Source organism: Leucoraja erinacea, chromosome 34, assembly GCF_028641065.1.
Source record: "Leucoraja erinacea ecotype New England chromosome 34, Leri_hhj_1, whole genome shotgun sequence".
Lineage (NCBI taxonomy): Eukaryota > Metazoa > Chordata > Chondrichthyes > Rajiformes > Rajidae > Leucoraja > Leucoraja erinaceus.
In genome coordinates, this window is record NC_073410.1 from 17,586,009 (window position 1) to 17,601,362 (window position 15,354).

At 44.9% G+C, this 15,354-nt stretch overlaps 1 protein-coding gene across 1 annotated transcript in view; it reads right to left on the reverse strand.

Moving 5' to 3' along the window:
• The window catches only part of LOC129713062 (polyunsaturated fatty acid 5-lipoxygenase-like), a 79,290-nt gene that overhangs the window by 14,907 nt on the left and 49,029 nt on the right, over nucleotides 1-15,354 (reverse strand). The window contains exons 7-9 of the mRNA XM_055661942.1: nucleotides 11,801-11,947; nucleotides 6,428-6,631; nucleotides 5,998-6,084 (exon numbers count right to left, since the gene is read on the reverse strand). Of these exons, the coding sequence (XP_055517917.1) occupies nucleotides 5,998-6,084; nucleotides 6,428-6,631; nucleotides 11,801-11,947 (438 nt within the window). The remainder of the gene's footprint in view (nucleotides 1-5,997; nucleotides 6,085-6,427; nucleotides 6,632-11,800; nucleotides 11,948-15,354) is intronic.

Here is a 15,354-nt window from a genome sequence, read left to right on the forward strand (position 1 = left end):
CCAGGGCCTGATGGTCTGCATCCCAGGGTATTTAAGGAAGTGGCTCTAGAAATCGTGGACGCATTGGAGATCATTTTCCAACATTCTATAGATTCAGGATCAGTTCCTGAGGATTGGAGGGTAGCTGATGTTATCCCACTTTTTTAAAAGGGCGGGAGAGAGAAAACAGGGAATTATAGACCAGTTAGCCTGACATCGATGGTGGGGAAGATGCTGGAGTCAATTATAAAATATCCAACAGTGGCACATTTGGATAGCAGTAACAGGATCGGTCCGAGTCAGCATGGATTTACAAAGGGGAAATCATGCTTGACTAATCCTCTGGAATTTTTTGAAGATGTAACTAGGAAAATAGACAAGGGGGAGCCAGTGGATGTAGTGTATCTGTACTTTCAAAAAGCATTTGATAAGGTCCCACATAGGAGATTAGTGGGCAAAATTAGAGCACATGATATTGGGGGTAGGGTACTGACATGGATAGATAATTGGTTAGCAGACAGGAAACAAAGAGTAGGGATAAACAGGTCCCTTTCAGAATGGCAGTGGGCAGATGCATGGCAGATGCAGTTTAATGTGGATAAATGTGAGGCTATCAACTTTGGTGGCAAAAACAGGAAGGAAGATTATTAACTGAATGGCGTCAAATTGGTAAAAATGGTAGTACAGCAAGATCTGGAGGTCCTTGTTCATCAGTCACTGAAAGTAAACATGCAGGTACAGCAGGCAGTGAAGAAAGCAAATGACATGTTTTGCCTTCATAACAAGAGGATTTGAGTATAGGAGCAATGAGGTCCTTCTGCAGTTGTACAGGGCCCTAGTGAGACCACACCCGAGTAGTATGTGCAGTTTTGGTCTCCAAATTTGAGGAAGGACATTCTTGCTATTGAGGGAGTGCAGCGTATGTTCATGAGGTTTATTCCCCGGATGGCAGGGCTGTCATATGTTGATAGAATGGAGTGGTTGGGCTTGTATACTCTGGAATTAAGAAGGATGAGAGGGTATCATATTGAAACATAAGTTTATTAAGGGTTTGAACATGCGAGAGGCAGGAAACATTTTCCCTATGTTGGGAGAGTCCAAAACCAGGGGGCACTGTTTAAGAATAAGGGGTAAGTCATTTAGAACAGAGATGAGAAAAAACGTTTTCACACAGTTAACATAGAAACATAGAAATTAGGTGCAGGAGTAGGCCATTCGGCCCTTCGAGCCTGCACCGCCATTCAATATGATCATGGCTGATCATCCAACTCAGTATCCCGTGCCTGCCTTCTCTCCATGCCCCCTGATCCCCTTAGCCACAAGGGCCACATCTAACTCCCTCTTAAATATAGCCAATGAACTGGCCTCAACTACCCTCTGTGGCAGAGAGTTCCAGAGATTCACCACTCTCTGTGTGAAAAAAGTTCTTCTCATCTCGGTTTTAAAGGATTTCCCCCTTATCCTTAAGCTGTGACCCCTTGTCCTGGTAGTTGAGAATCTGTGGAATTCTCTGCCTCAGAAGGCAGTGGAGGCCAATTCTCTGGAGGCTTTCAAGAGAGAGTTAGATAGAGTTCTTAAAGATAGCGGAGTCAAGGGATATGGGGAGAAGGCAGTTATGGGGTACTGATTGTGGATGATCAGCCATGATCACAGTAAATGGCAGTGCTGTCTCGAAGGGCCAAATGACCTGCTCCTGCACCTATTGTCTATGGTCTACTGTCTATTTGTGATACTGGAGACACCAGGAACTGCAGATGCTGGAATCCTGTGATAAACACAAAGTGCTGGAGGAACCCAGCAGTCAGGCAACATCTGAGGAGGGAAATGGATAGTTTCGGGTCAGGACCCTACTTCAGCCTTGAAGATCAGACTTTCTTCAGTCTGAAGAAGGGTGCCGACCCGAAATATCATCTGTCCATTCCCCCCACAGATGCTGCCTGACCCACTGGATTCCTCTGGCATTTTCTGTTTTGCATGTGTGATATTGACTCAGTTTCTCCCTATTTAATTGCATGGTCTGACCTATTTGGCACATCTCAAAGCCCCAGTCCCTTCCATGTCCCATAATCCCCTCACTAACCTCTCCCATTAACCTATAGGCGGTATGAACTTTACAACCTCTCCTCATGGCCCCCTTAGACTCAGCCCATCACAAATATTCCCTTGATCCTCCCCACATTCCCTGTAGCTTTAAACGTTTCCCCTCTTACTCAGTTATAGTGTCATACAGCACAAAACTGGTTCTTTGGCCCAACTTGCCAATGCCGACCAAGATGCCGCAACTTACCCACATTTGGCCCATAATCCATATACCTGCCAAATGTGTTTTAAATGTTATAGTACCAGCTTCAACTACTCTGGCAGCTCGTTCCATATACCCACCACTCTCTGTGCGAAACTGTTGCCTTTCAAGTTCCTATTTAATCTTTCTCCTCTCATCTTAAATCTATGTCCTCCGATACATGTAGAGTTGTTGCAAAACCTACCATCAGCGGCACTCCAGCTCTGCTACTGCCTGTGCGGGCGATTCCGGAGGCTTTGTGGGGGGGAGGGGGGCTTGATTAAAATGCAGTTTTGCATTGGTTGTCAGAGAGGGATTTCCTCGGGCTGCTAGCAGATGAAGAAAAATCATACCCGCTTCTCTTCCTGGTTTAAAAAAAAAATTTGCTGGACCATTGCGTCGCTGGATTGAACTTAAAAGCGACTAAAAACGCCTTCATCGCCTTCAACCACGGATCGCAATATCAGGACAAAACACAAGGTATGTCGTGGATTTAACATATTATTTTGCTTTTTGGTGTGGCTTCATTTTAATCTTAAGATGCGAAAAATGTTATTTAGGCCCACGTACGATTCGGCAATGTCGTGCCTGCCGATATCGGCTTAAATTTATGGCAATGGCAACATTCCAATCGATCACATTCCAGAAACATCCACTCCCATGATAATCAAATTCATTATTCTTTTGCACAATCATGTCATAAGAACATCTAAGTCATCTATATTTTGTGTTATTGTCCATCCTTGATCAATATTTTCATTCCCAATATCCACAATACAGTTTTAGTCAGATGTATTGTGCAAAAGAGTAGGCGTAAATCGGTCCTTTTCAGAATGGCAGGCAGTGACTAGTGGGGTACCGCAAGGCTCAGTGCTGGGACCCCAGCTGGTTACAATATATATTAATGATTTGGACGAGGTAATTGAATGCAACATCTCCAGGTTTGTGGATGACACGAAGCTGGGGGGCAGTGTTAGCTGTGAGGAGGATGCTAGGAGGCTGCAAGGTGACTTGGATAGGTTGGGTGAGTGGGCAAATGCATGGCAGATGCTGTATAATGTGGATAAATGTGAGGTTATCCACATTGGTGGCAAAAACAGGAAAGTAGTCTATTATCTGAATGGTGGCCGATTAGGAAAAGGGGAGATGCAACGAGACCTGGGTGTCATGGTACACCAGTGATTGAAAGTGCAGGTGCAGCAGGCAGTGAAGAAAGCGAATGGTATAGCATTCATAGCAAAATAATTTGAGTATAAGAGCAGGGAGGTTCCACTGCAGTTGTACAGGGTCTTGGTGAGACCACACCTGGAGTGTTGCGTACAGTTTTGGTCTCCTAATCTGAGGAAAGACATTCTTGCCATAGAGGGAGTACAGAGAAGGTTCACCAGACTGATTCCTGGGATGGCAGGACTTTCATATGAAGAAAGACTGGATAGACTCGGCATGTACTCGCTAGAATTTAGAAGATTGAGGGAGGGAACTTATAGAAACTTACAAAATTCTTAAGGGGTTGGACAGGCTTGATGCAAGAAGATTATTCCCGATGTTGGGGAAGTCCAGAACAAGGGGTCACAGTTTAAGGATAAGGGGGAAGTCTTTTAGGACCAAGATGAGAAAATCATTTTTTACACAGAGAGTGGTGAATCTGTGGAATTCTCTGCCACAGAAGGTCATTGGCTATATTTAAGAGGGAGTTAGATGTGGCCCTTGTGGATCAGGGGTTATGGAGAGAGGGCAGGTACAGGATACTGAGTTGGATGATCAGCCATGATCATATTGAACGGCGGTGCAGGCTCGAAGGGCCGAATGGCCTATTCCTGCACCTATTTTCTATATTTCTATGTGAAAAACAATGATTTTGATTATCTTGAGAGTGGATGTTTCTGGATTAATTTATTGGAATTAAACATTAAATTCCCTCCATTTCGCATATAAATTCATGACAAATTGAGATTTAAAAATCATGATATATTGCAAATTCTTGTGTGAATGGGATCAGTTTGTTATTTGTTATTTGGATACTGAGGCTATTTAAAAATTTTAGTTTTTTCTTAAGAAATGGATAGATGTTTAGATCTAGTAATTGAATTTAGATGATTAGATTGATTTGATGAAACTAATGAATATGATTTTTTTGTTGGGTATTTACTATTTGTTTTAGCATTTAACTTTAGCATTTCTACCTTTTTTTCTAAAACTGTAAATAATAACTTGTTTCTGTTAATGCTGTTCAGTATTTTTTTTCTTTGCATTTTAAACAGATGTCTCTGAAGAAGAAATGCAAAATTGTCAATCCAAATGCCCAGCAAAAGAGACTGATTTAGACAGCATTCGCAGAGATTATCTGAATTTGGACTACTCCAAATGTGATGATCTACAGGTCATTCTTAATGGGAAAGTAGTGGGCAGAAAGGCATGTAATGCGTGGTTTGAAGACCAAAAACTTGTAGTTTACAATGCCAAAAATGAAAAGTTTAGGAAAAACAAAGTGTACAGAGTTGCTTATTGGTTACAATCTGAGGAATATGATGATGCTACATTATGATATGCCAATGTACCAGCTAGCAACTGATCTTCTCCATAAAGACTTGGTCTTTTGCTAAAAATTGTAATTTCTTTACCTGTCTGTTATGGACTTACAGCATATAATACAATAATATCTTGAGAATATCAAGCTCTTGAGAATAGCACACTTTTGAATTTTCAAGGCAGTCTGGGTGTTTATTACTACAGGTGCACAACCTTTTATCCGGAGTTCTGGAAACCGAAAAGCTCCGAAAACCGGACATTTCCGCTCGCTCCTCATCCACCGGCACGGCAGGCCGCCTTGCACATGCGCATTGCTGCGGCCTGCACGTCCTCGCCCCTGCACATGCGCACAACCACGGCCAGCACATCATCGGCCGCACTGTGCATGCGCACTGCAACGGCAACTGGTCGGCACTGGGCACTTTCTCCCTCGCTTTGAATTGTGGGAGATTTGGCCGCCATGGCTGTCCGGTCGCTGTCTCGCCGCCAGCGCTGAAAACCAACGCGGAGGGGGCCTCCAAGTGGAACAGCTTAGGGCTTCTCTTCATTTAAATCCGGCCCTGAATAGCAAGCTTACCAAAGCTTAACACAATACTCCAAATATGGCCTGACCAATGTCTTGTACAACTATAACATAACATCCCAACTTCTATACTCAATACCCTGACTGATGAAGACCAATGTGCCAAAAGCCTTCTTGGCCACCCTATCTACCCGTGATGCCACTTTCAAGGAACTATGTAGCTGCATTCCTATGTCCCTCTGTTCAACCACACTCCCCAGGGCCCTGCCATTCACTGTGAAGGTCCTGCCCTGGTTTGATTTCCCAAAATGCAACATCTCCCACATTTGCTCCACTTTGAGAGAGAGATGACCTTGGACACTTGGATCTGCATTTATTATTGACCTGACCCTGGTAGTTCTGGGATTTGGAATGGCAGCATCTGGTGTAATGAAACAATCTGGTGCCCTCGTGCCCCAAGGTTATCTGTCTCTCCTGAACTTATTCAGTGAATAAATCAACAGAGACGTAGAGAACAGAGTGTCCACAGAGACATCGAGACGTGCAGCATGGAAATAAGCCCTTCAGTCCACCGAGTTAACATCGACCATTCATATTAATTCCACCTTAATTTTCTTATATTCTCCCCACATTCTCATTAACTCCCCCTAAGTTCTAACACACACCCAGAGATTCGCACACCTACCTTGTCAAAGAGACCACACTCACAAATCAGCTGCTCCCTCGCTTTTGTGTTGATCGCAATCGTATATCGGACGTGAGGCAGCAACAACTGGCGACAGAGACAGAGGGAAAGTATTGAGCTCAGGAATAACTGGTTACAAAGAACTGAAATATCAGAACTAATCCCACTGCTTTGTTTTTCCTGCATGCTGTATCCATTTCAAAGTAATCAAACAGCCAGTTTTTCCGAATGAGCCACAATGGAAAAACTTCCTCTGCACTGTCCCATGAGTATTCCCAAGGTGGGGCAGAGTCAGTGGTTATCCCTGCATCCCAGTGACAGGCGATGGCTAAGGCAGGTTAGTGTGGTTCATGAGGAGCGGGTGAAGATGGCCAAGCAGCAGATAGATCACATTGTACAACGGAGGCTCCAGACCTGAGGGTGGACTTACCTTAAAGAGCGGGTGGACGGCTGCGAGCTGGCGATACATAGCTATGCCAAACACTTCCGAGATAAGGTGCGTCCGCAGAAGATGGGTGACAGTCTGATGTACGTGGAAGTCAGATGATCTCACCCAGATTTTGGCCAGTAACCAATCATACTTTGCATCAGTGGGGAGAAAGATTGGGTTTTCAGGGCCAGGTTCCTGTTTCAACTGTGAGAAAAGTTTCATGTGTTATTAGTAATGAGAGATTTGATCCATAATCTTCACAACATGGAAATCAAATGTGTTAAACCACTACTAAACCTGGTGGCAAAGGGACCAGCTTTGCATAAATTGAGGAAACAAAATAGGGGAGGATAAAAGTGAGATACAGGACCGAGGGGTGGGCTGTGAGATCCTGGCACAAAAGGGCAGGCAGCTGCAAGGTTATTAGTTTAGCTTAGAGATACAGCATGAAAACAGGCCCTTCGATCCTTTGAGTCTATGCTGATAATTGATGCGAGAGGCAGGTCAATGCTGGTCTAATGATGCCTAACCTACTGAGTGTTCTAGTGTTTTGTTTTTGAACTGAATTGGAAGATGCAGCATAGAAACAGGCACTTTGACCTACTGCAACCATACCCATCATTCATCCCCTGTTCACACTAGTTCTATGTTATTCTACTTCTGCATCCACTTCCTACACACACGGGGCAAATTACAGAGGCAAATTAACCTACAAACCCATACGGGAGGAAACACCACGGGGTCAGAGAGAATGTCCAAACTCCCCACAGACAGCACTCGAGGTCAGGATCTGGTGCTGTGAGGAAGCAGCTCTACTGTGCCATCCAAAATCCATATCCTCACGCTATGAAAACAACAGCCTAGGAAAGCGGGAGGTACAATGATATCCGGGTGTCCCTGTACATCAGATCCTAGTGGCCTTCCTAGCCCCTTGCATGCTTCCCTTCTGTAACTGGTACACGTTTTGTACCTACCCCTTTACCACTGTATCGACACTCAAATAATAATTTGACTTCCTACTATTGCCACCAATGTGGATAACCCTACATTTATCCTCATCAAACTGCATCTGCTACGTATTTGACCTCAACCTCAATCTGTTCAAACCCAACGCCATCCTCTACGCTACTCACACTTCACCCAGCTTGGTGCTGCCCGCACACTTCAATATCTTACATTGAATTCCCTCATCCAAATCTTGATATATATTATGAAAAGGTGAGGTCACAGCACTGATCCCTGCAGTTCTCACGCCAGGACCTTATGGAAAGATTTCTGAAGGTCCAAATTCATATTAACTGCGTCACCCTCATCTATTCTGCCAGTTCCATGCTCAAATATCTCAGTAGATTTGCCAAGCACAATTTCTCTTTCACATTTCTATGCCTCTCAGTCTGATCATTGCTTTCCAAGTGCCTCATTAGTATTCCTTTCATGATGGACTCTAGCTTTGTCCCCATTACCGATGCCAGTTTTAAGTTCCTGTTTTCACTTGACCTCCATTTTAGAAACACTGCCGTGACATTAGCTACTTGCAACCTGCTGGGCCTGGTCCAGAGCCCATAGACTTGAGCAACAACACATCCTTTATTTCAAGGGCCGTTATTCTCAGATACAAGGAACAGCAAATGCCGGTTAACCAAACAATACAAAGTGCTGCAGTATCTCAGTGAATACGGCAGAAGCTTGGTAGGTTCCTGATGCAAACCACTCACCGATGTTCTCAACAGCAGTGGTCACAACATTTTTGAGTTCACAGAACACAGGTATAATAATACTAACCTTGCAGCACACCTGTTTGACTTAACATCTCCTCCTCTCCTCTCCTGAACTCTTCCGGCCTCTCCTCCACTCCCCTCCCCTCCATTGCCTCTCCACTCCCCTCCCAGGATTCTCCCCTCATGCTCTTACCCCTCATTGGCTCCTTCACTCCTCTCACAAGCACCACTCCTCTCCATGACTCTCCTTCTTTACCCTCTCCTCACAGACTTCCTCCTTTCCCATCCCATCTTCTCCTCCCCCCCCTGGGCCTCTCTATCTTCCTCATCTTCCTGCCTCTCTCCCCATCACTCTTTCCCTCCCCCCCCCCCCACCTCTCTCTCCCTCTCCCCTCCCTCTCACCTCCCCCTATCCATCTTAAGGAAACAATGAAGGGGGGGGAGAGTGATACAGGATCAAAATACAGAACTTTTAGTGAGGGAGTAGAGCACAGAAGGGGGAGTGAGGGAGATTAAGGGGCAGAGGAGAGTGAGGGAGTGTGAGAAAGACGGGGAAGAGAGAGAGAGTGTGAGGGAGAGAGAGGAATAGTGTGAAGGAGAAAGTGAGGGAGGGAGGAATAAAGGGTTAGTGAGAGAGGGGACAGTAGAGAGACAGTGAGGGGTGCGAGAGGGAAAAGTGAGGGGACTGTGAGAGAGGGGACAGTGAGAGGGGACAGTGAGAGGGGACAGAAAAGGGGAGAGGGGGAAAGGGAGGGAGGGAACAGTGCAGGGAGGGGATGTAGAGCTTATCACCAAACTCGCGTGACTTGGTGTCACTACTCATCTCTGTAACTGGATCCTCAACTTCCTGACCAACAGACCCCATTCAGTGAGGATAGGGGACAAGTCATCCCCCACGATAATCCTCAACACGGGGGCTCCACAAGGATGTGTTCTCAGCCCCTTCTTTACTCCTTGTACACCCACCACTGTGCAGCCATGTACAAATCTAATTCCATTTGCAAATTCACAGACACCACCACCATTGAGGGCCGGATATCCAATAATGATGAGACGGAGTACAGGAAGGAGATTGAGAACCTCGTGTCTTGGTGTCGAGACAACAACCTTTCTCTCAATGTCAGCAGGACAGTGATGGACTTCAGGAAGTGAAGCGGTTCACATGCCCCAGTTTACATTGACGGTGACGAAGTAGAGATTCCCAGGAGTCAATATCACCAACAACTTCTCCTGGACAACCCATATTGAAGCAACGACCAAAAAGCACACCAACGCCTCTACTGCCTTGGAAGGCTTAGAGAGTTTGGCATGTCCCCAACAACTCTCACCAACTTCTACAGATGCATCATAGAAAGCATTTTATCATGATGCATCACAGCTTGAATTGGGAACAGTTCCATTGAAGACCACAAGAAATTGCAGCAAATTGTGAAAGCAGCCCAGACCATCACACAATCCAACCTCCCTTCTATTGACTCTGTTTATACCCCACGCTGCCTCGGCAAGGCCAACAGCTTAATCAAGGACGAGTTGCACCCTGGCCACTCACTCCTCTCCCCTCTCCCATCAGGCAAAAGGTATAGAAGTGTGAAAACCCACACCATCAGATTCAGGGACAGTTTCTTCCCAGCTGTTGTCAGGCAATTGAACCATCCTCCACACCAGAGAGCAGTGCTGAACTATGATCTACCTCTTTGATGACCCTCGGACTACCCTTGATCAGGCATTGCTGGCTTTACCTTGCACTAAACGTTATTCACTTATCGTGCACTGTGAATGGATTGATTGTAATCATGTATTGTCTTTCTGCTGACTTGTTTAGTACGGAACAAAAAGCTTTTCACTGTACCTCGGTGCACGTAACAATAAACTGAACTGAGAGAGGGAGAGACAGTGAGGGACGGAGATCAGATTGAGGAGACAGTGAGGGACTGGGATCTGAGATGGAGCTGTAAGGGACAAGGATAAGATAGAGTGGGGACTGTCCCTGACACTTAGTTTGGAGAAGCTGTAGACAGTACAGGAGGCGGACAGTCAGGGGGGCTGACAAAGAGTATAAGAGGGCACAGAGTAAGAGGGGGGAGTGAGGGGGCAGAGAGTGAGAGGGGACAAAGAGTGAGAGGGGACAACCAGGCAGAAAGTGGGAGGGAACAGTAAAGGGGGACAGTGGGGGGGGAGGGGCTGACCCTGACTCTGAAGGTGGCGCGGTTGTAAACCGTACAGGGAGCGGACAGATGTGTTCTACTTCCCGGAGCATCCTGTGGCCAGGATTCCGACCGGCATCTTGCTTCTGACCTGCTTTGAGCTGCTGCTGTGTCTCGATTCCACCCCATGGGACTCAGTCACTGGACACAGACCTTATGTGAATTTTTTTTTAACCATGACACACACAGAATGGCTACACAGCACACCACTCTTCGAGTCACGCCGTTTGGGAACTACTGCTCCAGGGATAGTCCCTGACCCGATGAGTTACTCCAGCACTTTATGACATTTATTCTCAGTTCTATCGGGGCCCTGGGAAATTGTCAGCCTTCAATCCTGTCAAATTCCCCAGCATTGTTTCACTATTAACGCTGATTTAATTTAATTCCTTCCCCTCGTGCCCATTTCTGCTCCTTTGACCAGCAACAGGAAATCTTGGAACTTTGCAAATCTCTTGGAAAAATTCAATGGTTGAAACGTTTACATTCATACAAGAGATCAAAGTACATTCAGGGTCAGAAACAGAATGATGTCTGTCGATCGTCTTCACAAAAAGACCAAAAAACACAAAAAGGTTCTTCCGAAAAAAAAAAAAATCAAAGACGAGGAATTTCAGTAACATTGGGAGATGGGAAAGTGGGTCCTGCTCTCTAGAGAAAGCCAAAAGAGATTTAACAGAAGTGGTCAAATTTTGAAAGTAAATAGTGGGACATTATTTCAGGGGGGGGACAGTTGGTAAACCGAAGCATGGAATAAACTGATGGAATTGATTGAAAGACACAGCATGGAAACAAGCCCATTGGTCCACGCCGGCCATTTAGCTACATTATCCCACTTTTGCATCCACTCCCTACTCACATGGGACAAATATACAGAGACCAATTAACCTGCAAACCCACATATCTCTGGGATGTGGGAGGAAACTGGAGGACCCGGAGGAAACCAACAATGTCGCAGGAAGAACATGCTAAATCCACACAGACAACACCCAAGGTCTGGATCAAACCTGAGTCTCGGATGCGGTGTGGCATCAGCTTTACCAGCTGCACCACTCTATTGAAGAGAGACAAATAAGGGACAAGCAGTGGTTAATGCAGCGGGTTGGTACGATCTTGATTTAATTGTAAAGTTAGAAGTGAAATTAACGGTATCTTTCAACATGGGACCAGGTAAACACTCCACTAAAGAGAGAACTGACAGGACAACTGGGGAAGAGCCAGTGCAGTGGGATTAATGGAGAATTCTATCACAATGGGTTTTACTGAGCTGCTGTTTGAACAGTTCCCTCACCATTGCAGGGCCTGGCTCCAACTCCCCCTTCATACCACCTTTCACATGCATCATTGGCCCCCTTGGCTCACCAATCCAATCAGCAGACACTGGCAGTGCCAGCCTGATTGCTGCAGCTCCATACTGCTGCCTTGTTCCCTTGGGCTGCCTTCCTGATTACCTGGATTGCGATGGGGACCAGCTTCTTCCTTAAGTTATTGTACAACAAGCAGATGGGTGCTGTCAGGTACTGCATGGTGCAGGGGTCAGTAGCGTTGGCAGGAACTCCATCCAAGATCTTATAGTCTGCCAGGTAAATGTTACCTTCCTGTCCACAGTAAAAAGCACAAGAATATCATAAAATAGTAAGATTAAATGAGAACTTACCAGTTTGAAGTTTGATCTTTATTTTATGAGGAGTTACGATGAGGGATTATGTGAAGAGCCCGTCAGCCCGCATGCGTGTCAATCTTCAAACCAGCGGTGTGGAATCACAGATAACAGTTGTTGAACTGAGCATAGTAAGATTCGAGAAACTAGAAATACCAGCTGACCTTTATGAGAGAGTGTTGGGAGAGGAGGGCACGTAATCCCTCATCGTAACTCCTCATAAAATAAAGATCAAACTTCAAACTGGTAAGTTCTCGTTTAATCTTACTATTTTACTTCGGAGTCATGTGAGTGACTACGTGAAGATTTCAAAGCTCTGTGATTTCATGCCGTGGAAACTAGTCCAGGCGTCACACACTGCATCAGTTGACCAAGGATGAGTGAACATTAATAATGCATTCAGACATGACATACATATAGACATGTTGATGCTTTTTAATGAACAAATAATATTAATAGTAACCGCTCTCATCCGTGAGGAAACTAAAAACAGAACCTAAACTAGAATTAGCAAATAGAGTTGGCCAGACCCCCGGTCTGGCAATGGGTTTGTTATAAAATGTTTGGAAGACCATTCATTTGACCATCCTGCAGCCGCTAGGATGTGGTCAAGCGGAACGTCCATGACTCGGGAAACTGATGTTGTTGCAGCCCTGGTGGAGCGAGATTTGAAAATGTCAGTGTTCACTCCTGCATAAACCAGAACCTGTTTAACCACCTGGAGAAGATCTGTACTGATACCTTCTTATGAGGCTTTACGTAACTAACAAATATTGCTAGTTCAGAGCCTCTAAGGCTCTTAGTGACCCTAACATACTGTTGTAGATGTGTGACCACACACAACCGAAGGTCCATGGTATATGCTAACTAATCTAGTTTGAGACCTGATGCCCCTGGTCTACTCTGCTTGACTAAGTCATAAACATAAATGTTATTTTGCCTGCAGATGTAATCATCCTGTCCAGTTAGAGCTTATGCAATTACTGGTGCCATTGTGCTGAAACCAGCGCCATGAGCATAACCACTTTGTATGTGAGTTTGACCAAGGACAGGGATGTAGCTGGAGCCCACTGGCAAAGCGGCGTTAGCACAATGTTAACATCCCATATCTCTGCGTACCTGGGAGGTTTTGAGTTGAAAATACCTTTCATAAATCTGAATATGAGAGGGTGAGATCCGACAGAGTGGGTCCCGCTCCCCGTAGAAAATATGATGAGAAGGCATGTTTGGCACAGCTAATGGCACTATAACTTAATTTTTGTCAAAGACCCATTCGAAAATGAACTTCAAGACGTCAGTCATCCGTGCCGAATTAGATGTAATATTAGCATTTAAACAAAATGCTTCCCATCTGATGAGGAAATGTACTGCTTTTTTGGTGCTATCCCTGCAATCTGCAGTGAGCACGCCCATGGCTCGGTCTGACAACACGAGCCGCAGGAACGGTCTTCTCAGTGTCTGCAAGTCAATGAATTGATTTTATCATGTGGAGGATGGTTTCCCGAGTCATGGGCTGCACCAGCAATTTTTGTGTCTAGAAATAACCATACGAGGTTCTATTATCATTCCCAACATCAGCGGGAACCATGGCTGCATACACCAGTCAGGCACTACGAATAAATGCCTGAAGCGGGAACTTGCTGAATTTTTTTGCAAGACCCGATTGATGAGGCAAAATGGAGGAAAGACAGAGAACATTCCTCCCCAGTGTAGCGAGAATGCATCTATCACCACTGCCATGCCACATATGTTTTGCAACTGGTGATTGCCTGGTTGGAAACATCTCGATCTTCGGTGTTCCATTGAGCCACAATGTCATTAAATACGTTGTGATCCAACATCCATTCTGTGTTATCATTGATTTTACGTGATGATACACCAGCGCCAAATGAGGTTATGTAAACTATCACAGGATACTGACTTGATTGCACCCATGTGATTAACATATGCAACCACCATAGTGTATCAACTTGGAGTTGAGCATGCAGATTATGCATATTCACACAATAACCTTTAACCCATAGAATGTACCTAGTGTCTATAGGTAATTGATACCATATAACTGAAGAATTGGTGACTCAAGCAAATCGCATCCGCCTCCGGAACTAGAGATGGTATTAGTAACTTTCCATCTTAGAACCAAAGATATTAGAGCAATGCTGAATAATGTTCGTCCACCATTGTGGCTTTGATAGCTTCAGCTAGTACTAGCATAGGTCTGTTAACAAAGACCTAAATGGTATTTAAGAGCTTAGTCCTTTGCACATTGTAAGTTCTGATAATGCAAAGGCCCAAATTGCGCAGCTGAAAAACACAGCCTCTATATTGCCAACTGGATACTTGATGAATAGAAGGCCGCTTGTACTAATTCCAATCTCTTGCCCCAGGGCGGAGTCATAGACAAATAAATAGAGTTAAAGGTACATCCCAATAATCAATAACTCTAGTTGGTATCAACTTAAATTTAACCGGATGGATGAGAAACCCCAATTTCTCAAATATAGTTTGCGGCTGAAACAGTTAATTTTAGCAAAATACAGCATTTAGAATATCATCCAGATAGGCCATAACAAGTGTTTTTGGGCTCTGAGCAGCCCAAGCACTGGTTTTTAGTAATTTGGTAAATAACCTGGGAGCTAGTTAGCCCATTTTGCAACACTTTAACTGTTATTTTTGCCCCATCCAGCTAAATTTCAAATATCTCCGGTGATCCCTGTGAATGGGAACTGAATAGTATGTATTTTTGAGATCGATGCATGCCATAAAGATCCTATGGAAATTAGTTGTTAGACAGTAACGAAGTTTCCTAAGCTGAAGTGTCTATACTGCACATGCGAGGTCAATCAAGGATGAACCGACTTCCACCATCTTTCACAATGCTCGGGCCATGCCTGCTATAATTCCGAGCCTGTCTTGAAAGACAACTCTGGCCATATTTTTGAGCCTGTCTTGAAATGCAATCCTGGCCCGGAAGCCTGCTTGGAAATCTTGTATACTGTGCAGTATAAACTAATTTCATGTTATCATTGTTATTTGTACAAAAACAAGTGTAAATATTACCAACTTGTAAATGGTCCACATACCTCATGTTTCGGAAAGAACCAGACCCACGTACCTTCATGGTTGCCGGTGGTCTTATGGTAAGCCCAAAGGCCCCTGATGCGGGTTCTATTTCCGTCCTTAATTTGGAGAGAAGGACTGCTGGGGTGCGTGGATTCCATATATTTACTGAGGACCGGCTTGGGCCTTGGCCTGAAAGACCTTTGCCCAGCTTTGAAGCTGACACCAGCTTCAGTGAACTGCTTACTGCCGATGGAGGCGTGGGGTGTGATGTCGCCGAAACGA